Below are 18586 nucleotides of genomic sequence, written 5' to 3' on the forward strand. Positions count from 1 at the left end.
CTGTACTTTTTTTCAGCTTCCTGTTTGAATATATTGGCTTCTATCATTGTCAGGTGTACACAGAGCATGACAGGAGGATAAAGAATCTGTCTTTTCTTTCTTTTTTTCTCTTTTTTTTACAATTAAAACACAGCGCTGCTGAATTCTGCACTGTGATTGGTCACATTATTGTTTCTATAGTAACAACTACTTCAAAAAAAAAGAAGAAGTGTGTAATTGTTGATAGGGTGAATTTTTCTGTAAGGAGAAATGTGTTTATGTATCATGTAAGGAAGGAGTCTCCAGTGTCAGTGCTGTGTAACAGTCAGACGTGAAGCTGTAAGTTTCCCCACATCTTCATCACAGAGGAGTTTACACTTCTTTACTGTTTCTCACTAACACCACACACTGTGTTGTTGTTGTTGTTTTGTCTTATTAACTTGAAGAGAGAGAGAGAATAGAGAGAGAATAAACAGAGAGAAAATAAAGAGAGGGATGGTGAGGGAACGATTGTTTATAGCTGCTATAATGTGAGCGAGAACAGGAACTAATGTGTTTCACAGATGTTCCACATGTTATATTAAATGTATCTGTAAATGGATAAAAAGTAGGACATGTGCTTCTTAAATAATTTTTTTTCAAAATGAACTATTGGGTATAAGAGGAATGAAACAGGAAAATAATCCGCTTTGGGCTGGTATCAGTAACTCATCCGCTTCATCACACCACACAGGGTTGATTGTTTTCCTATAACCGCACGTCCCGAGCGTTTTATTCCGAACCTACCTGTGAAGATTTCCTATTACTGTAATCATGAGTACTCTACAGTGTGAAACATGCCATATTCAGTAACGAATTTGATTTACTGAACATAAAAAACCCTTAAACGCTTAAAGTATTAAAATAAAAGAGCAGTGATGTTCATCACACACCTTTAACACGCGCAAATTAAGGTCAGATAAAAGCCTGGAAATAAATAAAGAGCTTAAAGTCAATACACAGCGAAAGCTATAAATGAATACAATAAAATTATAATAGCCTTCAAAATTTCTGGACAAAATGACATTTAAAATTGTAACTTTAGTCATTGTTTACATGGAGAATTGTTCAGATTACTCTAGACCACATTGTATATATTCAGAAGTTTAATCTTTAATCTTGAAAGTTCATTGAGAGACAAGTGGAAAAGACAACATGTCGCCCCCAAGTGGTACCAATATGAACTGCTTCTACTGTAAATCACCAATCAGCAGTTTATTCTGAAATGGTCTGATTCAATATGACTCTATCATCTCTCTACAAGCACAGGCTCAAGCACTACTTCATGTCCATCACGGCTTCACGAAGAACTGGCTGGAAAATTGTTCATAAATCTTTATAATAGTGTGAGACAGGACTCGAGTTACATTCCAAGCCGTGGCAAACACGAGCTAAAGGAGGGTTTTAAATCGGAATATAAACACACGTCGAGGCCGATATGTGGCCATATCATACATTTATTATGTGTTAATTAAACACAAAAGATTGTAAAGTGCCGGAATGTTCTACAGTATTGGCCTGTTTATAATGTTCGAGCATAGCTGGGATCGTGAGCACGCAGCCGGCCGATGTGTTTTCTTCTCGCTGATGTGTTTGGATTGGATTTTAAATGATAAAAGTAGAAAAGTTATTACATGCTGTCATTTATAAAGGCCAGTACGTTATATCGCTGCACGTGCAAGCCAGAACGCAGAGATGATCGTCGTCCTCACACACTCACGTCATCGGCGTCAGAGGGGAGAAATCATTACGCTTTAGGAGAGAAAAAAGAGAGAGAGACAGAATTAAACACTTTTACTGTAACTCTTAAAACACTTGATATAAATGTATATTTAGTCGAGATGGCATGATTTTTTCTTTCTTTAAAAACTACTAAGCTTTAAGATAATGAAAAGGACATAGCTTAAATACATTACATACCAAAAACCAGGTTTTTTCCCCCTTCAGTTATATAAATATAATAAAGTATAAAATATAGCTATAATAAGAGAGGTAGCTCAGTGGTTAAGACATCGGACTAATGATCGGATCGCTGCCACTGCTGGGCCCTCACGCAAGGCCCTTATCCCTCAAATACTCAGTTATATAAATGAGATAAATGAGATAATCTGCTTAGTCATGCTACATTATTATTTTATGAAAGGTTGGATGGAGGGAGTGGAACCGAAGTGGAGGTGTTTCTTTAGGGGTTAAAAAGGTCGCAGAAGATCTTAAACATCAATTACAGTGGCTTTAGGCAAATTTCCACCCACAAAAAAATAAATAAATAAAAATGATTGTTTTGGTTGTTATAAATGGTTAAAATGAGTTAAAACACTCTAATAAGAAGCAACAAGATGCCATTGATGTTTTCTCAGGACCTGGAAGTGTACCACAACACCTGGGAAGTGTTTACCAGGAAGCTTTTCTCCACCAGGAACACACCAAAGTCCAACGTACAGTTGATGAATCAATTTCCTTTTTTTTTTGTTTTACATTCGGTTTCTTTAGAAACAGGGCAGTTTATAGCTATAAGCATTCAGTAAAGCCTCTGAGCCACCAGGGGGTCCTATAAGAATGCAGGGTTTTCATATATTTTGGGAGAAGAAGCAGTGAGTCCCTGGTTGTCACGGTGCTTCAGCAGGGACATGCTTCAGCTTCTGGTCTGTAAGTTTAATGGTATTATTGGGCTGAAGCTGGGGTTTAAGTAAGATGAAGCTTAGGGTACCCAAACACCTGTTATTCAAACTCAGAACTGCATCAAACCCTAACCCTAACCAGTTAGAAACTAGTTAGCCTGTTAACTAGCCAGTTTGCAACCTAGATAGTATCTACATTGAAGGAGTTTGAGTAATAAATGACCATTTTAAAGGAAATTAAATTTTTTTCAGGAAAACAATGCCCCTGATGTCTACTGAAAGTCTAACACACTAGGGAATGTTAGTTCATTCCAGAAACCTGTTCCCGTCGCCCGTTTTCTCATCAAAACCCCAACACTTGTATCTCAGATCAATTTCTGGCACTTTTTTGAAGTTCTTGTGTTTCCTTTCCCGGTTTTGGAATGATGTGACGCTGACGTGACCCCTGCCTTACCTCGGACAGTGACGATGGCGAACGTTTCGCTGTTGCCCACATGGTTGGTGGCAACGCATCTGTACGTCCCGCTGTCAGTCACTTTGAGCTGAGCGATTGCCAGCACGCCTTCCTTGGTGATCTTTGCCCCTGAAGATATCGCAGCCCCGCCCACACGTGACCACTGGAAGCTGATTGGGTGAGAGCCATGGGCGATACACTGCACACGCAGAGAGGCGCCACGACGAGCAGTCACATGATCAGGAACGGTGGTGGCATAAGGCGGAGCTACAACGCAAGAAATTTCACATGTATATATTATGATCTGTAACTTATCAATAAAGTGTGATCTCATCAGCATAACGTTAGAGCTTTACCTCCAACTGTTACATAAACATCTCCGTACAGACAACGTCACCGTATCAGTGATTACACGCCGTTTATTAGCCGTTACTATAGAAACGATTAGAGTATTAGAACGGGCGCATTAATACGGTATAAAATGTTACAGAGCGTTATTACGGCGTGTTTACACTGCAGGAACTCAGAGTCTGATCCTCAGCGAGACTTTTTACCTCCGCAGTCTCTTAATGGTCAATAAATCCGAAGTCCAGGCAACGTGTGGCGCTGACTGAGGTTCAGCTGATAAGATCAAGGGCGCGATTACACTTCAGTGTTCAGTCTGATTTCTGTTTAATTACACAAATCTGTGCCCAGAACCCCAGTGACCCCAAATGTGCTGACTCAGCGTCAGTTACGTAAAGGTAGATCTAATAAATCCCTTTCAACATTACAGTGAAGAAGAAGAAGAAAACAAGCCTACACACAAATATTTGATGGCAAGTTCTTATAGGATTATTACAGGACTTGTAAATATGTGTGTGTGTGTGTGTGTGTGTGTGTGTGTGTGTGTGTTCCTCTAACTTACTGTCCACCTCCATCTGCACATACGCTTCACTGAAACCTGCCGAATTTGTGGCGTTACAGATGTACTGACCTGAAACACAAAGTGATACACACATGCAGTGTTTACTACATTAGCGCTTTTACGTGTGTGTGTGTGTGTGTGTGTGTGTGTGTTTGTGTGTGTGTGTGTGTGTGTGTGTATTTGTGTGTGTGTGTGTGTGTGTGTGTGTGTGTGTGTATGTGTGTATTTGTGTGTGTGTGTGTGTGGGTGGGTGGGTGTGTTTGTGTGTGTTTCATTCAGTATTTCATCTTATTCTACTTTTTTTTTTGCCTTTTTTATTGTAATTCAGAAATGGCAGCATTAAATATATTCAATATTTATAGAAAGTCTTTTATTAAAAAAAAAAAGTATTTTGCAAACATAAAATTTTAAAGAATCATATCATAAAACCATACTTTTTAAAACCATAAAAACATACTTGACCATAATTGTAGAAATAAATTGGACAATAAATGTAAATAATGAAGTCAATTTGTGTGTTTTTAATCTATTACATGTAATTATGTAATTCGATTAATTTCTTTATTTCTTTAATTTAATATACTCCACCTTTTCTTTTTATTGTTTAATTTTCATCTTTTTTAATTTAAACGTAATTGTTTAAAATGTATGATATTCATTCTGGAACTAATTTTCATTATTTATGACTCCATATTATATATAAATTATTGTGTGTGTATATATAAATAAATATCACCTCATGTCATCTGAATGTAAGCTTTTTAATATTAGAAATATTTTTATTTACTGAAATCCTTCCTTAAAGAGTTTAGAAACAGAAATGAAAATGAAATGTACTGAAACACATCATATCCATTTTTATTATAACATTTATTTCCTTTTCTTCTGTTGTCTTAATTCACTTCCTTTCCTTTCTCCCTCACTAATACACTACTTAGGCACACTAGTAAGTGTAGAAGTGAGGGATTTAAGACACTTACCCGAATCTTGCCGTCCGACGCTACTGAGCGTCAGAGTTCCTCCCTCTGCTCTGTGCTGCCATGGCAACGGAGCACGCAGCTTAGACCAGGTAATAACAGGAGTGGGGGAACCTGGGAAAAGAGGCGGGGCTTATTCATCAAACCACTCGTTGTGTGTTGTGAAGAGTGTGTGCTGCATGTGTACTACCGGTCGCTTGGCATTTCATGGTCACCGTTTGTCCCTCAACAGCCGTCAAGTCCGTCTGGTCTACAGTAGCCTTGGGCTCTATGGCAACACCTTCTACCTTAAGCTCCACCTTCTCCTCGGACGTGCCGTCCTTGTTTTGGGCACGACACACAAACGTCCCGCCATCCTGTGGGGCTGTAACCTTCACCTGCAGATACACGTAAGGTCAACACTTCACTATACACACACATATACACAGAGATACACACACACACACACACACACACACACACACACAGATACACACATACACACACACACACAGACACACACACACACAGAGATACACACACACACACACACACACACACACAGATACACACATACACACACACACACACACAGACAGACACACACACACACACACACACAAACACACACAAACACACACACACAGACACACACATACACACACACAGACACACACACACACATAGACACACACACACACAGACATACACACACACACACCTTTGCTGTCACACTGGTGAGCGTCGTCGTAGAAACCAGTACAAGCTCTCTTCCAGCTTCCTGTTTAAACCAGGTAATGGAGGGGCGGGGCTTCCCAGAGGCATTGCATTCCAGAGATGAGACACCACCCACTTTTACCTTTACTTGGCCGGCAGGGGTCACACGCACCTTTGGAGGCTCTAACACACACACACACACACACACACACACACACACACACACACATAAATACATAATTATACACAAAAAACCTCACATCACACACACACACGCACGCACACACACTCATGTATATGATCACATTGCACTCACGCTTCACGGTAAGCATCGCCATATTGGTGCCTTTTCCTTGAGCGTTGGTTGCTACGCAGCGGTACTGTCCCTGGTTACCGGGGCGAGCAGAAGCAATGGTCAGTACTGAACCATCAGGTCCGACTTTAACGTTATCTGGGAGAAATAAACACACACACTGTAATCAGTGTAAAGAAATAAAATGTCACATGACCAGATTAATTCAGTTATTAATTCAGGTATGTTTAATTATTTATTAATAAGCACAACATTAGCACATTCATACAGATTTTAATTTCATTTGAGTGTTTACACACAGCACTGCTGAGTTCTTCGTTCTGATTGGTCAGAAGGTGGTGATTAGTTCTCTATAACAGCGGCTCTGACAGTAGCGCAGGTTTATATTATTAACTGAAACTGATTCGTTCTGATACATTTCGTTTCTATAGTAACGGCTCCTGTTAACTTATTAAGAAAGAAGAAAGGTGATGGGAGCGACTAGTTATAGCTGCTCTAACGTAAGAGAAAACAGGAGCTAAGTAAACATGGTGTATACCTGGTGTTAAATCCCTGGAGGAATTAAATACTTCATTGTGTTATAGTAAAATGATCAGTGATGGTGAGGTGTGTGAACTCTTCCACCTGCTAGTGGTTGGTTATTGGGTCGTTTCCACTCCAGCTGGACCGGCTGAGCACCGCTGGTCACGTGGCACCGGAAGCTCACCGTATCGTCCTGTTTAACGGCTACGCTGTGAGGCTCGATGGACACGACCGGCTTCTGAGCCAATACTGAAACGATCACAGATAAACACAAATATTTTACAGCAGCAATATTTTAATCATGTCAGCGTCCAACACGCTAAAATGACCCTGTCCCCGACGAGGGATGATTTTCACACTGTTCTGGAGAGGCGCGTTTCTCATTTTAACCCCACGGATGAGATTTCGCTGAACTGATGAGATGTTTGTCCAGTTTGTGCTTTGAAATGCTACGTGAACTGTACCGCTCGGTTCAGACTGTCAGAACTGTGTGGTGTGGAGAAAGCTGCTCTGGGGTCGAAGCAGATGTTGTCGCACTGGATAACGGAGACCGTTGTCCTGGGGACTAACTTGCCATTCCACTAGGGCCAACTCATCCTCATGGGCTGTTTTTAGAGGAGCTTCCTTGGCGGATATCTGCACTGCCGTTACCGCAGCTTCTCCATACACGTTTGCTCCTCATGCTGTCAGTTCTTCAGGAGCGGCCTTCATTTTCATCAGGTGAGTGGCATTCCTTGTGACTATGTTGGTATACCTCATCCAATAGTGTAACACTGCCTCTGGTGGTCAGTAGGAATGAAACAGAACCACAGTTATGCATGTAACTGTGGTTCTGTGAATTCCGGATGAGTTCTTAGTCACTCTGAATGCATGAGAAAAGCTGATTAGTTGAATCAATTGTCTGGTTTTTGTTTGGTTGTTTTAAATTGCACTTTAAGTTGGTCACAGATGCTCACTACAACATTTCTTCCTGGATTTGTTCCAAATAGCCAGCTAATTAAAAAGCTGTAGGTTGGTTAAAAGAGTAAATACAAACAGAACATAAAAGCCTGAGGATAAACTAGTTATTCTCCCTTCATCTTGAAGAATGAGAGATCCCGTGCCCTGTAAGTAGCACTGATTACATTCCTTATACATCAGACCAAGCACAGAGACAGATATTTATCCCAGCAGGTTCCTGCGCCCTACAGCTACATCTCTCACTATATACCAGATGTTTACACTTCATACTGGGGTGTTTAGATCGGCCCTCCTTGTAATTTTAAACGATAGCAGACCCCATTTTATTCTACTTTATATCATCAGATTTCTTAATGAACAAGACTGATTACATTAATGTTAATATTTGCATCAGTTCTGCGTACTACAGTAATCCCTCAAAAAAGGGAAACACATCCTTCCTACCTGTCCTTTAAAATCCTACATTCACATGTGTTGTTGTTTTTCTGTAAATAAACTTTTTAAAAGCTAGATATAGGTGCCTTTACTAAAAGAAATGCTGCATATGTGTCCTTTAAAGAGAAATAAATAAATAGACAAAATATATTTTTGAAAATCCTGCAAAGACATTTGAAAATGCTGCATGTATATCTTTTTTGAAATTAAATAAATCCTACATACAGGCACTTTTTCAAAAAAAAAAAACAAAAAAAACAATACTTACATATTATCTTTTTTAATGCAGATCCTTCTTTAAATAATTTTTGTTGTTTAAATAAATAAATAAATAAATAAATAAATAGCCTGCACACTTTGTTTAAAGCAACCAAATAAAATTTATTTATTTATTTATTTATAAAAAAAAATCTTGCATACAAATCCTATTTTTTTAAACAGCTATTTTTTAAAGCCTTTAACTTAATTTTTTTTTAAAGATTTTCTATAGATCCTTTTTATTTATTTTTTTTATATAATCTAGAAACAAAACCAGATCATAAACCATGATACATGTTACAGGTGATTTTTTAATTGTTTCCATTAAATATAATTTTTTTTATCAATTTGTGAGAATGTAATTCCACTAAATTACAGATTCAAATAAATGTTTTTTAAAAAATGATAATTTTCTTATAATTACTGGTTTAATCCTAACAGTTTAGTTCAGAACACTATTATTCTCTTATTATCTAGAACTTGGAACCAGGTCATGGAACGATATTGACTAGTTTGAGAGACTGCGAGTGAAATAAACACTTTTACTCCTTTATTTTTAATTAGATTCAACATTCAGACTCCAAAAAACATCTTTACTTAAGATAAAACAGAATCTAAATGTAAAAATCATTCATAAAATATTATATATATATATATATATATATATATATATATATATATATAATATACAATAAAGCGTGTGTTTTGTGGTTACCTGTTAGAAGAAGACTGGAAAAGATCAGTGTAGCCCTGATTGCCTCCATGATGAAAAGACAGATCTCTCTCTCTCTCTCTCTCTCTCTCTCTCTCTCTCTCTCTCTGTCTGTTCTTCTGTCTGTGTATCTGTTTGTTCACTCTCAGTCCCCCTCCCTCCACCATTTCATCATATCAGCCCCCCCACCCCAACACACGTTACATGGCGGGTGGGACTGGATTTTCATCTGGAGGTGAATGGACATGTGGTGACTCTGCTGTGATCGTGCCGTGTGTGGTGTGCTGGGATGTGACCTCTAATCTGTTCTCATGTTTAATCAGCACAAAGGTTCCCCATTCGTAAACAGAAGAAGAGTGTACAGTCTGGGTAAAAAGGGTAATAAGTGTGTGTGTGTGTGTGTGTGTGTGTGTGCGCGCGCATGCACAGGTATGTGCCTGTAATCATTTATGGATTAAACATAGCATACATCAAAAATCTGGGGGAAAAAATAGTTGTTGTTTTTTCCAGAATGAACTCATGATGCTGTGATCCAAATTCTGTGATGATTGGAGAAACGTTATAGGAGAAAAAGCAAAACTATATTATTATTATTATTATTATTATTATTATTATTCAGTTTTTACTACATTTCAAAATGGCGGACTTCCTGTTTGGCAAGAGACACAAGATACTTGATGTAATGTTAAGCTGTTCAAAAGAATGAGCAGTTCAACAAATTGTTGAATTATGATGCCACCTGGAAGTGAATTTAGACAAAACTTGATGAGGAGGATTTATCTACAAAGTCTGGTCAGAATATTCCTATCACAGCATTGCTGGGATCTGCACTCACTTTTCTTACCATCAAATTCACTTGTGCATTAAGGACAAAGCCTCCTGTGAAATTTGCTAGGAAGGTAGGTGAGATTGTCTTTCATCAGTGTGCAACATTTCATGAACAGCATACTAAGCATTATATAAATTCCCATTGTGGACATACCACAGGACATGGTACAGACAGATGATTTCATCAGAGATACCCTAAACAAACACATCTCTACACATGACTCGCTTCTGTCTGAAGCCCAGAGACAATCTTTCAGGAGCACAGTGATCAATCCTGGTGCTGAAGTTAGATGAAATCCAGGAGAAAATTGACCCGAAGCAATACACAGCATCAGCAGAGGAACTCCGACTGCTCGTAAGGGGAAAGGATATCGTAAAAGCTCGGTAAGTACCAACTGTCTTGAGACATATTTTTAGCACATTTCCTTAATAACTGCTGATTACACTAAGCATTCCCACCATGAAGATCTGGAATGCTGGTTCCTCTCGTTATTCCAGTTGTTTTTTTTAGCAGGTTTTGAGAACATATAAGGTTCCGTCATATCTATAAAACCGAAGAGGTCTTTTTTCATCCAGTTATATAAGCAAGGACAGGTCTACTGTACATTTAAGACAAATCACACAAGAACTTTACATGTGTCTGCATCTGTTGTGTTTCAGGATTGTTCTAATACTGTAATTATAAATCAAAATGTGAAGGATTCTGGGAAATCCAGGAGACAGCCTTACTTGAAAATGTTCTAGAAAATCCACTTTGTTTTATTGTTTTAATATTTTTACATACAGAACATTAAATGAACACAAAACCATTTGGAAAATTAACTAAAACATTTGATATTTATTATAATACCCCTTTATTTCAAACCATTTTTAATGTCATTTGAGAAAGAAGCCTCGCGTGCTATATATTTAAAGTTGAAATGTAACGTGAGATGGTGAGTTTTTACTACTTATAGTATAGAGTGAGTAAATAGTAGGTGCTAGTGTTCCAGAGGCTCGCCAGTGGGCCGTCGGAATTTTGGAAAGCTAAGAATCGTGTGATTTGATTGATATAAACTGTTTAAAGATACAATCACGACAGCAGCTATGATCAACATCTTTGGCAGACCACCAACATACAAACAAACACAAAACAGAGGCAGCTCACCCTTGAAGCTTGTGGAGTCGTGTGGGCCGGGAATCGAACCGCCAACCCTATGATTAGTTGTGCTATTGTTTGATTAAAAATACAATATACCAAATACCAATACTGGTTAAACATATCTGGTTATTATTATTATTTTTGTAGAAATGTCTCTGTTTTATATTTTCTGTGTGTTCTTTTTACATAACTAAAGGAGTGAAAGTCAGTGCAGTTCTTCACATCACCGCCAGAGGTCACCTCTGCGTTGCAGTATTGCTGTAAATTTGTAGGTGCAACCACAGGCACATCATGAGCCTTAAACAACCAGTGCACTGATATGATATGATATGATATGATATGACATATGATTTCATCATTAGTTATGAGTAATGAAATCATATGATATCACTGCATTGGTTGTTTTAGTTTTCGTTTGCTCACACAGGAAGTTGATCTCCAGTGAGAAACATTAGACTTTTTTTGTTGTCCTTCCCCACTGATATGATATTCTGCAGTTTGATATAGAAAAGGTTTAAACCAATATTGTGTAGGTCTGCATAATGTATTTCCTACACAACCCACGCTCTCCCTCTCTCTCACACCCACACCCACACCCACACACACACATACACACACACACAGGGCATTAGTCCTAGTATGTTTGTGTTGCTTTTTCACTGAACCGTATACAATTGTAGGTAAATATCCCTGTTTTTGCCTACAACCTTAGCCTTAACGTCAGCAAACCAAACCAGTCAAATTATTTGGCTCTTTAAGTTTTTCCTATGCAAAATGTGTGTTGTTTTGCAAAACAATCAACAAAATGTCAACACAGACTCAGAATTGTGAAGAGTTAAGGTTGGACAAGAGGAGCAGAAATGTTTAGAACTGTTGGGGGAATCATGAAAGCATTCACAGAATGTCTCTGGAGATGTTGATGGTGATATGATACAAGTACGTTTTTGATTTATAATCAAATCGGTAGCAAGAGAAGAGAACCGCAGAGTATTTCTAAATGCGTTGTGTATGATATGAAACAGGTACAGAACATTAGAGAAGGGCAAGAAGTCCTTTCAGATTCAGCCTGAGGTTCTGCTGGCTGTTATGCAAATGATTGTTTTCTGCGTGAGAAGACTGAACAAAAATGTTGCAGATAAAGAAAAAAAAAGCCCACGAATATCACTGCAAAATAAAAGTTCTTACTTGTCTAATGCAGGGGCGTCCGATCTTATCCGAAAAGGGGCGGTGTGGGTGCAGGTTTTCATTCCAATCGAGCAGGAGCCACACTGCGTGCACCATCACCGGCCCTATCCGGATAAGATTGGTATACAAGTTTGTCTCGGGTGCTTCCTCGGAAGCTTTATTTAAGGAAGAACAGTCTCTAAGGTGTAATGCGTCACGCTCTCTTCCAATCATGTTTTTTCCACATCGAGGATGTGAATCACTTGGACCTGTGTGGAAGATTAAAGATGGATATGATGAGTCATGTAGCACACTGTTCTTTGATGTGTGTTTCCTTTGAGTATACGGACTGAAGGGACAGCGGAGGAACCGGTGGCACCGCATGACTAGCAGGTCTGGCTGGTATAAACGGTTTAAAGTCCTCACTCTCCTTAAAAAAAAAAAAAAAAAAAAACATACAAATAAAGGTTAATTTTTATGATCCATATCATGTTTTGTTGTTGTTGTTGTGGAACCGAGCTCTACAGCACCACCAGTGGTGAAACCAGGATGGTACGATGAAGTGATGCTGGGGCTGATTTCTTTCTACCCCAGACTGTAGATCAGACTGTAGATTATACCTGTTGAAATACCCCTTAGATCTGATATCCACTTTATTTAAGCCCACTTTTCTTAACACATCATCATCGGTGATCTTTTTCTTTTAACTGTCTTAGGACGAGAAACAAGAAGGAAGTTTTGTTTTCGTTGGTTTGAACAAAACACCCAACTAACGACAAGCACAGCTTTACTACTCGGCTGAAACGACAGAGCGATTGATTAAAAAAATGAGCAATCATGTATATCGACTCCGCCTTTGATTGTACCGAATCAGAGAAAGCACAATCAAGTCATTCAAATTCTTTTTATTTATTTTTTCATGTTTATTTGTTTGTTTGTTTGTTTGTTTGTTTGTCATGGTCAGATGGATTCCCCACGTATCCCCTCTCAAATCAGCCCTGTGAGGAATAACTACCTATTTATTTAACGTTCCAAAAAATGCTCACAAAGTCATTTTGGGGCCCAACCTTACCCGTTACATCATCTATTACGCCATCTAAGTGTCCACTAAATTACAAATCAATACACAATATGATTCACTGACATAAAAAGAACTAGCAATTCATGAGTAAATAATCTCATTGTGCATATTATTAAATAAATCCTAGTCTGATTACAAAGGTTTCATATTTAATCCAGATTACACACTGTTGTGAATTCTTTACAATTTAAGCTCATTATAATGTCTGTGTTTACGTGCTATCTCTTATGTCACGTAACGAAAGTACTGTGCTGTGTTCTGGATTACGTGCAAAGTAAGTATGTTGTTAATGGTATGGGGGGGGGCATTAGTGCCTATGGAACGGGCAGCTTGCAGATCTGGAAAGGCAGCAACAATGCTAAAAGGAATATGCAGGTTTTAGAGCGACATACTGTATTGCTTCCATCCAGAGTCCATCCCATCTTTACTTCTGAAAGACTCCGCCTCTTTTTATGACCTGTTCCCAATTAACCTCCAGCTGCTTCTTTTTACTAACACTTACTTTTCCAGCCTTTTCTTGCCCATCCCAACTTTTTTGAGACGTGTTGCGGCCATCGAATTCAAAATGACCTCATTTCTTCCCTTAAAACGGTAGATTTCCTGTTTAAACATCTGATATGTTTCTATGTTCTATTGTGAATAACATACAGGTTTATGAGATTTGCAAATCATTGCGTTCTGTTTTATTTATATTTTGCACAGTGTCCCAACTTTTTTGGAATTGGGGTTGTATGTGATTTTATATATATATATATATATATATATATATATATATATATATATATATATATCTACCATTCAGCAGCGGCTCGGACAGTAGCGTAGCTGCAAATCACAGGTTTATATTAATGCGCTCATTAAGACGTTATCGTTTCTATAGTAACGGCTCGTTCTCAGGGACTCGTACAGCAAACGCTCCTCAAACCCGTACTGAAAAATCCGTGCTGTTAGGTGAAATTTTCTGTAAGGAGAAGTTTATTTAACCTTTATGGAAGGAGTCTCCAGTGTCAGTGCTGCAGTAAGGGTAAGAGTAACTCCAGCCACACATGTGGAGTCATGATTATTATTTGCCCTCAGCAGAGAGCGACGGGTGAAAGAACATGAGCTGTTAGTCTGTAACTGCACCACTAATGAGAGGTGTGGCAGTTATGGCACAGTTATTTTTTCTCTTTTTAAAAAAAAAAACCCTGACAAGACTGTTGCACCTCTTACATTGGTACTGATGGCACACTGTGCGCTCTTCCACCAGGCTCGTCTGTATGTAAATGTATTTTTTATCATGCAAAATTCCACGGAGCTGGCAGCCGACATTGAAAGAAGAGATTTCCATGCCAAGACAAGCAGAGATGGATTTTAATAACAGGTCACCCCATGCAAACCTGTAACAATACACTCTGTGCGGTCCATGGGAAAAAATAAAAATGGCTGGACGGGTAGAATGTAAAAGGAAAAGAAGAAACACGGTGCATTCTGGGAAGCAGGTTGGCAGGTACTGGATTCATTCAGAGAGGGAGAGTGGAAGAGGATAAGGAGGAGGAAGAGGAGGAGGAGGAAGACCTTCATGATGGTGGTGTTGCCAGATTTGGGATTTTTGCTCTGACTGGAATCATTTAAATCCCATTCATATACCTTAGCTTGCAAAATATGACTTTAGTTAAGCAGTGCTTATTAATAATATTATACAAAATATAATAATAATAATAATAATAATAATAATAATAATAATAATAATAATAATTTTTTATTCTTCTGCTTTTAAGGATGTTGAATTTTTGGTTGGGGTATACAGTGATTTTGGCACTTAGACTGAATTCTATATAATTATATCCCTTCTGTTGCTTTGCAAAAAAGTATTGGCACCCCCACCCCATTGTTAATGGTGCTGGTTATGTTCCTGTGTTGCGCTTCCATGGTGATGGGCCCCATCAGGCCAGCATCCTTAACGTCTCCTTTACAGCTCATTACAGCTTCCCTGTAACTGTTCTGTAGACTTGCGTATACGTTTAGGCTCGACCTGATGCTATCATTCACAATAAATGAAATGCAAATATCGGGCAGGTCAGTGGACAAAAACACCCATTCATACACCTTTATGCAACTTTATCAGGTCTAGTTCTTTATTCTACGTCTACAGTCGATATTCACTGAATCTGCTACGATATAATATGATATGGTATTATTTAGTAGCCTCTGATCAATATGTGAGCGATTCATTCAGGAATGATGATGATGATGATGATGATGATGTAGAGAAGGAGAGCTTGAAACGTATCAAAGTTAATAACAAATCACACCAGTTGTCTGTCGTTTTTTAAATAATAATTATAATTGAATTATGATTGTCGCGTCGATTTAAAACTCCTGGGGGGGGAAACATAATCGAAACCATGAAAGAATTCTAATGGTTTCCACTACAAAATACCATTACAAACCATCAGCTAACCAATAAACCATTACTACAGTTCGTCCTTAATGCTATCCAACAGACATCACATGCCACCAATAGAAGGCAAGAAATTCCCAGTAGGGACCCACAGAGACCATTACAAATTCAATGATGGTTTCAGTTGTTGTTGTTTTAAAGGTATCATTTTGTGTGCTGGTTTATTCCGAGTGCACCAGTGAGTGACGTGACACTGAAATGATAGAGTGTGTGTGTGTGTGTGTGTGTGTGTGTGTGTGTGGTATCAGGCTACGGCGGGGCGAAAAGACACACCTCAGAAACGGAATCCCAACACTGACACCTGGCAACCCTGTAGGAAAAAAACGCCTGTCTCTCCAATCTGGCAACCCCTGCATCCCAGACGCACAGAGGAGAGCAGCGCACGAGCCTCGATGCCGAAACCACGGAGTCGATTTCATGGACTAAAACGTGAATTTGGACCTGGTCCTGACACGCAAGGCCTGTGTGTTTTATTTTGCACGCCGATCTGGACCTGACGATGATGAAGATGAAGATGATGATGATGATGATGATGAAAACGGGGGGATTTATTTTGGACGGAGGATCAGAGATGCGCGCGCGCGCGCGCGTGTGTGTGTGTGTACTCTGACTGACTGAGTGAGTGAGTGAGTGACCTGGGCGGATCATGCATGCAGAGACTCCACATCTCCCTCAGTAAATCTGCTCGCGCTCCCCGGTACAGCTCAGCAGTGGTATTTGGATGGATGATGCGCTCGCACGAGCGCTTAAGAGATCAGATCATTTATGAGCGCGTGGGGTTTTAACCTTAATATGTCAAGCTTGCACTGCATGCAGGAGTGTGTATCAGTGTAAAAAGAAAAAAAAAAAAGCGCGCGCGCGCGCGCGTGTGTGTGTGTGTGTGTGTGTGTATGTTATTCCTGGAGGAATCCTCAGATTGTTGATGCTGGTGTTGGAGATTCCGGATGCAGGGTGGGATTGTTTTTTTCCGCGTGTTAATGCGACATGTGTTTCCTCCTGAGAGCATCATCACCCTCACCGTCAGCATCAATCTCAGCATCACCTTCACCTCTCACTGCACAAATCTGACTCTTTTCTCCCCGTAAAATCATCGTTTTTTCTTCTTCTCACCTTCTCCTCTCCCTCTGACACGCACCGTCGTGGTGTTGCCAGATTGGGGGGCTTTCACCCTCTTTTTTGGCGCATCGTTACTTCCCTTAGGGGTTTAATTAAAAAAGAAAAAGGTGTTTGCTTTTCAGTCCTTTGACACACTCGGTGGCGACGCGTCTGGTGGACATAACGCTCCCGATACGTGCGCGCGCGTCTTGATGGTTTTGGCGTTTTTAAAATGGCCGACTAAAGAGCGCTTTTACCCCCATTTTTTGCGGCGTGGTAAAGACAATTTTTCTCCCTCTATATATTTATATATATCTATATAAATACACGCATATTTATATGTTTATACATATGTATATGTATTTGAATGTTTGGGATATAAAATATTTGCCCCCCTCCCCGCCACATTTCCCTTGATGCCATAAGGTGGGGATTTTACGCCGTGGGCAGCGCGCGCGCCAGGAAGATGGCGGCTTATTAAACTTTAATGTTTATGCGCTCGAGCCCAAAGAGGAGATAAGAAGGAATAAAGAGAAGAGGAGGAAGAGGAGGAGGAGGATAATGGAGGTCGGATGCTAAGGCCAAGAGAGAGAGAGGATACAGGAGAAAGGTAGAGGGAGGCAGCACTGCCTCACACACACACACACACACACACACACACACACACACACACTGTACTGACAGAAGTACGATGGAGAGAGATGGAGATAGAAAGGTGGGGACACTGAGAGAGAGAAAATGAGGCACAGAGATGGATTTATAGTGAGGAGGAAGAGAGAGACGGAGACACAGATAGAAGGAGGGAGAGAGAGATGGAGACACTGAGAGGAGGAGGGAGAGAGATGGAGACACTGAGAGAAGGAGGGAGAGAGAGATGGAGACACAGAGAAGGCGGTAGAGAGAGATGGAGACACTGAGAGGAGGAGGGAGAGAGAGACGGAGACACTGAGAGGAGGTGGGAGAGAGAGACGGAGACACAGATAGAAGGAGGGAGAGAGAGACGGAGACACAGAGAAGGAGGGAGAGAGACGGAGACACTGAGAGAAGGCGGTAGAGAGAGATGGAGACACTAAGAGAAGGCGGTAGAGAGAGATGGAGACACTGAGAGGAGGAGGGAGAGAGAGACGGAGACACTGAGAGAAGGAGGGAGAGAGAGACGGAGACACTGAGAGAAGGAGGGAGAGAGAGATGGAGACACTGGGAGAAGGGGAGAGAGAGAGATGGAGACATTGAGAGAAGGAGAGAGAGACGGAGACACAGAGAGAAGGAGGGAGAGATGGAGAGAGACAGGGGGAGACAGAGATTGACGATGAAAGAAACAGAGGAAAGATACCGAGTCAGACGGAGAGAGAGAGAGAGACGGAGACACTGAGAGAAGGAGGGAGAGAGAGATGGAGACAGAAGGAGGGAGAGAGAGACGGAGACACTGAGAGAAGGATGGAGAGAGAGATGGAGACACTGAGAGAAGGATGGAGAGAGAGATGGAGACACTGAGAGAAGGAGGGAGAGATGGAGACTCAGAAAGATGGAGACACTGAGAGAAGGATAGAGAGAGATGGAGACAGAAGGAGGGAGAGAGAGACGGAGACTCAGAAAGATGGAGACACTGAGAGAAGGATAGAGAGAGATGGAGACAGAGAAGGAGGGAGAGAGAGACGGAGACACTGAGAGAAGGATGGAGAGAGAGATGGAGACACTGAGAGAAGGAGGGAGAGAGAGAGATGGAGACACCGAGAAAAGGAGGGGGAGATGGAGAGAGACAGGGGGAGACAGAGATTGACGATGAAATAGACAGAGGAAAGATACCGAGTCAGACAGAGAGAGAGAAAGATGGACAGAGAGATGGGGGGAGAGACACAGGAAGACAGATTGACAGAGAGAGACAAAGGGAGAGGTGGGAAGAGAAAATGGGGAGAGAGAGAGAGAAAGAGAGAAACGGAGGGAGGGACAGTGAGAAGGAATGA

At 40.2% G+C, this 18586-nt stretch overlaps 2 protein-coding genes across 2 annotated transcripts in view; one reads left to right on the forward strand and one right to left on the reverse strand.

Annotated features, from left to right (window-relative positions):
• Positions 1-1457: 1457 nt before the first annotated feature.
• Positions 1458-9029, reverse strand: LOC128602489 (basement membrane-specific heparan sulfate proteoglycan core protein). The gene is made up of 9 exons (XM_053616333.1): positions 8874-9029; positions 6608-6754; positions 5987-6121; positions 5675-5853; positions 5165-5351; positions 4978-5088; positions 3998-4066; positions 3091-3357; positions 1458-1770 (listed from the first exon to the last, which is right to left on the reverse strand). The coding sequence occupies exons 1-9, from the start codon at positions 8920-8922 to the stop codon at positions 1766-1768; spliced, it is 1149 nt and encodes a 382-aa protein (XP_053472308.1). The 5' UTR covers positions 8923-9029; the 3' UTR covers positions 1458-1765.
• A 6018-nt stretch (positions 9030-15047) lies between these two features.
• Positions 15048-18586, forward strand: part of LOC128602457 (adhesion G protein-coupled receptor L1-like) — a 44657-nt gene continuing 41118 nt past the window's right edge. The window contains exons 1-2 of the mRNA XM_053616268.1: positions 15048-16898; positions 17049-17232. The gene's annotated coding sequence lies outside the window, so the exon portion shown is untranslated. The remainder of the gene's footprint in view (positions 16899-17048; positions 17233-18586) is intronic.

Source organism: Ictalurus furcatus, chromosome 26 (assembly GCF_023375685.1).
Source record: "Ictalurus furcatus strain D&B chromosome 26, Billie_1.0, whole genome shotgun sequence".
NCBI lineage: Eukaryota > Metazoa > Chordata > Actinopteri > Siluriformes > Ictaluridae > Ictalurus > Ictalurus furcatus.

Excerpts from the sequence above, each read along its gene's own strand:
- LOC128602489 (XM_053616333.1), bottom strand. The coding sequence starts at position 8,922 with ATGGAGGCAATCAGGGCTACACTGATCTTTTCCAGTCTTCTTCTAACA. Across the intron at positions 5,089-5,164 it reads CATGAAATGCCAAGCGACCG|GTTCCCCCACTCCTGTTATT; the intron begins GTAGTACACATG and ends CTCTTTTCCCAG. Across the intron at positions 3,358-3,997 it reads TGTGCAGATGGAGGTGGACA|CTCCGCCTTATGCCACCACC; the intron begins GTAAGTTAGAGG and ends CTTGCGTTGTAG.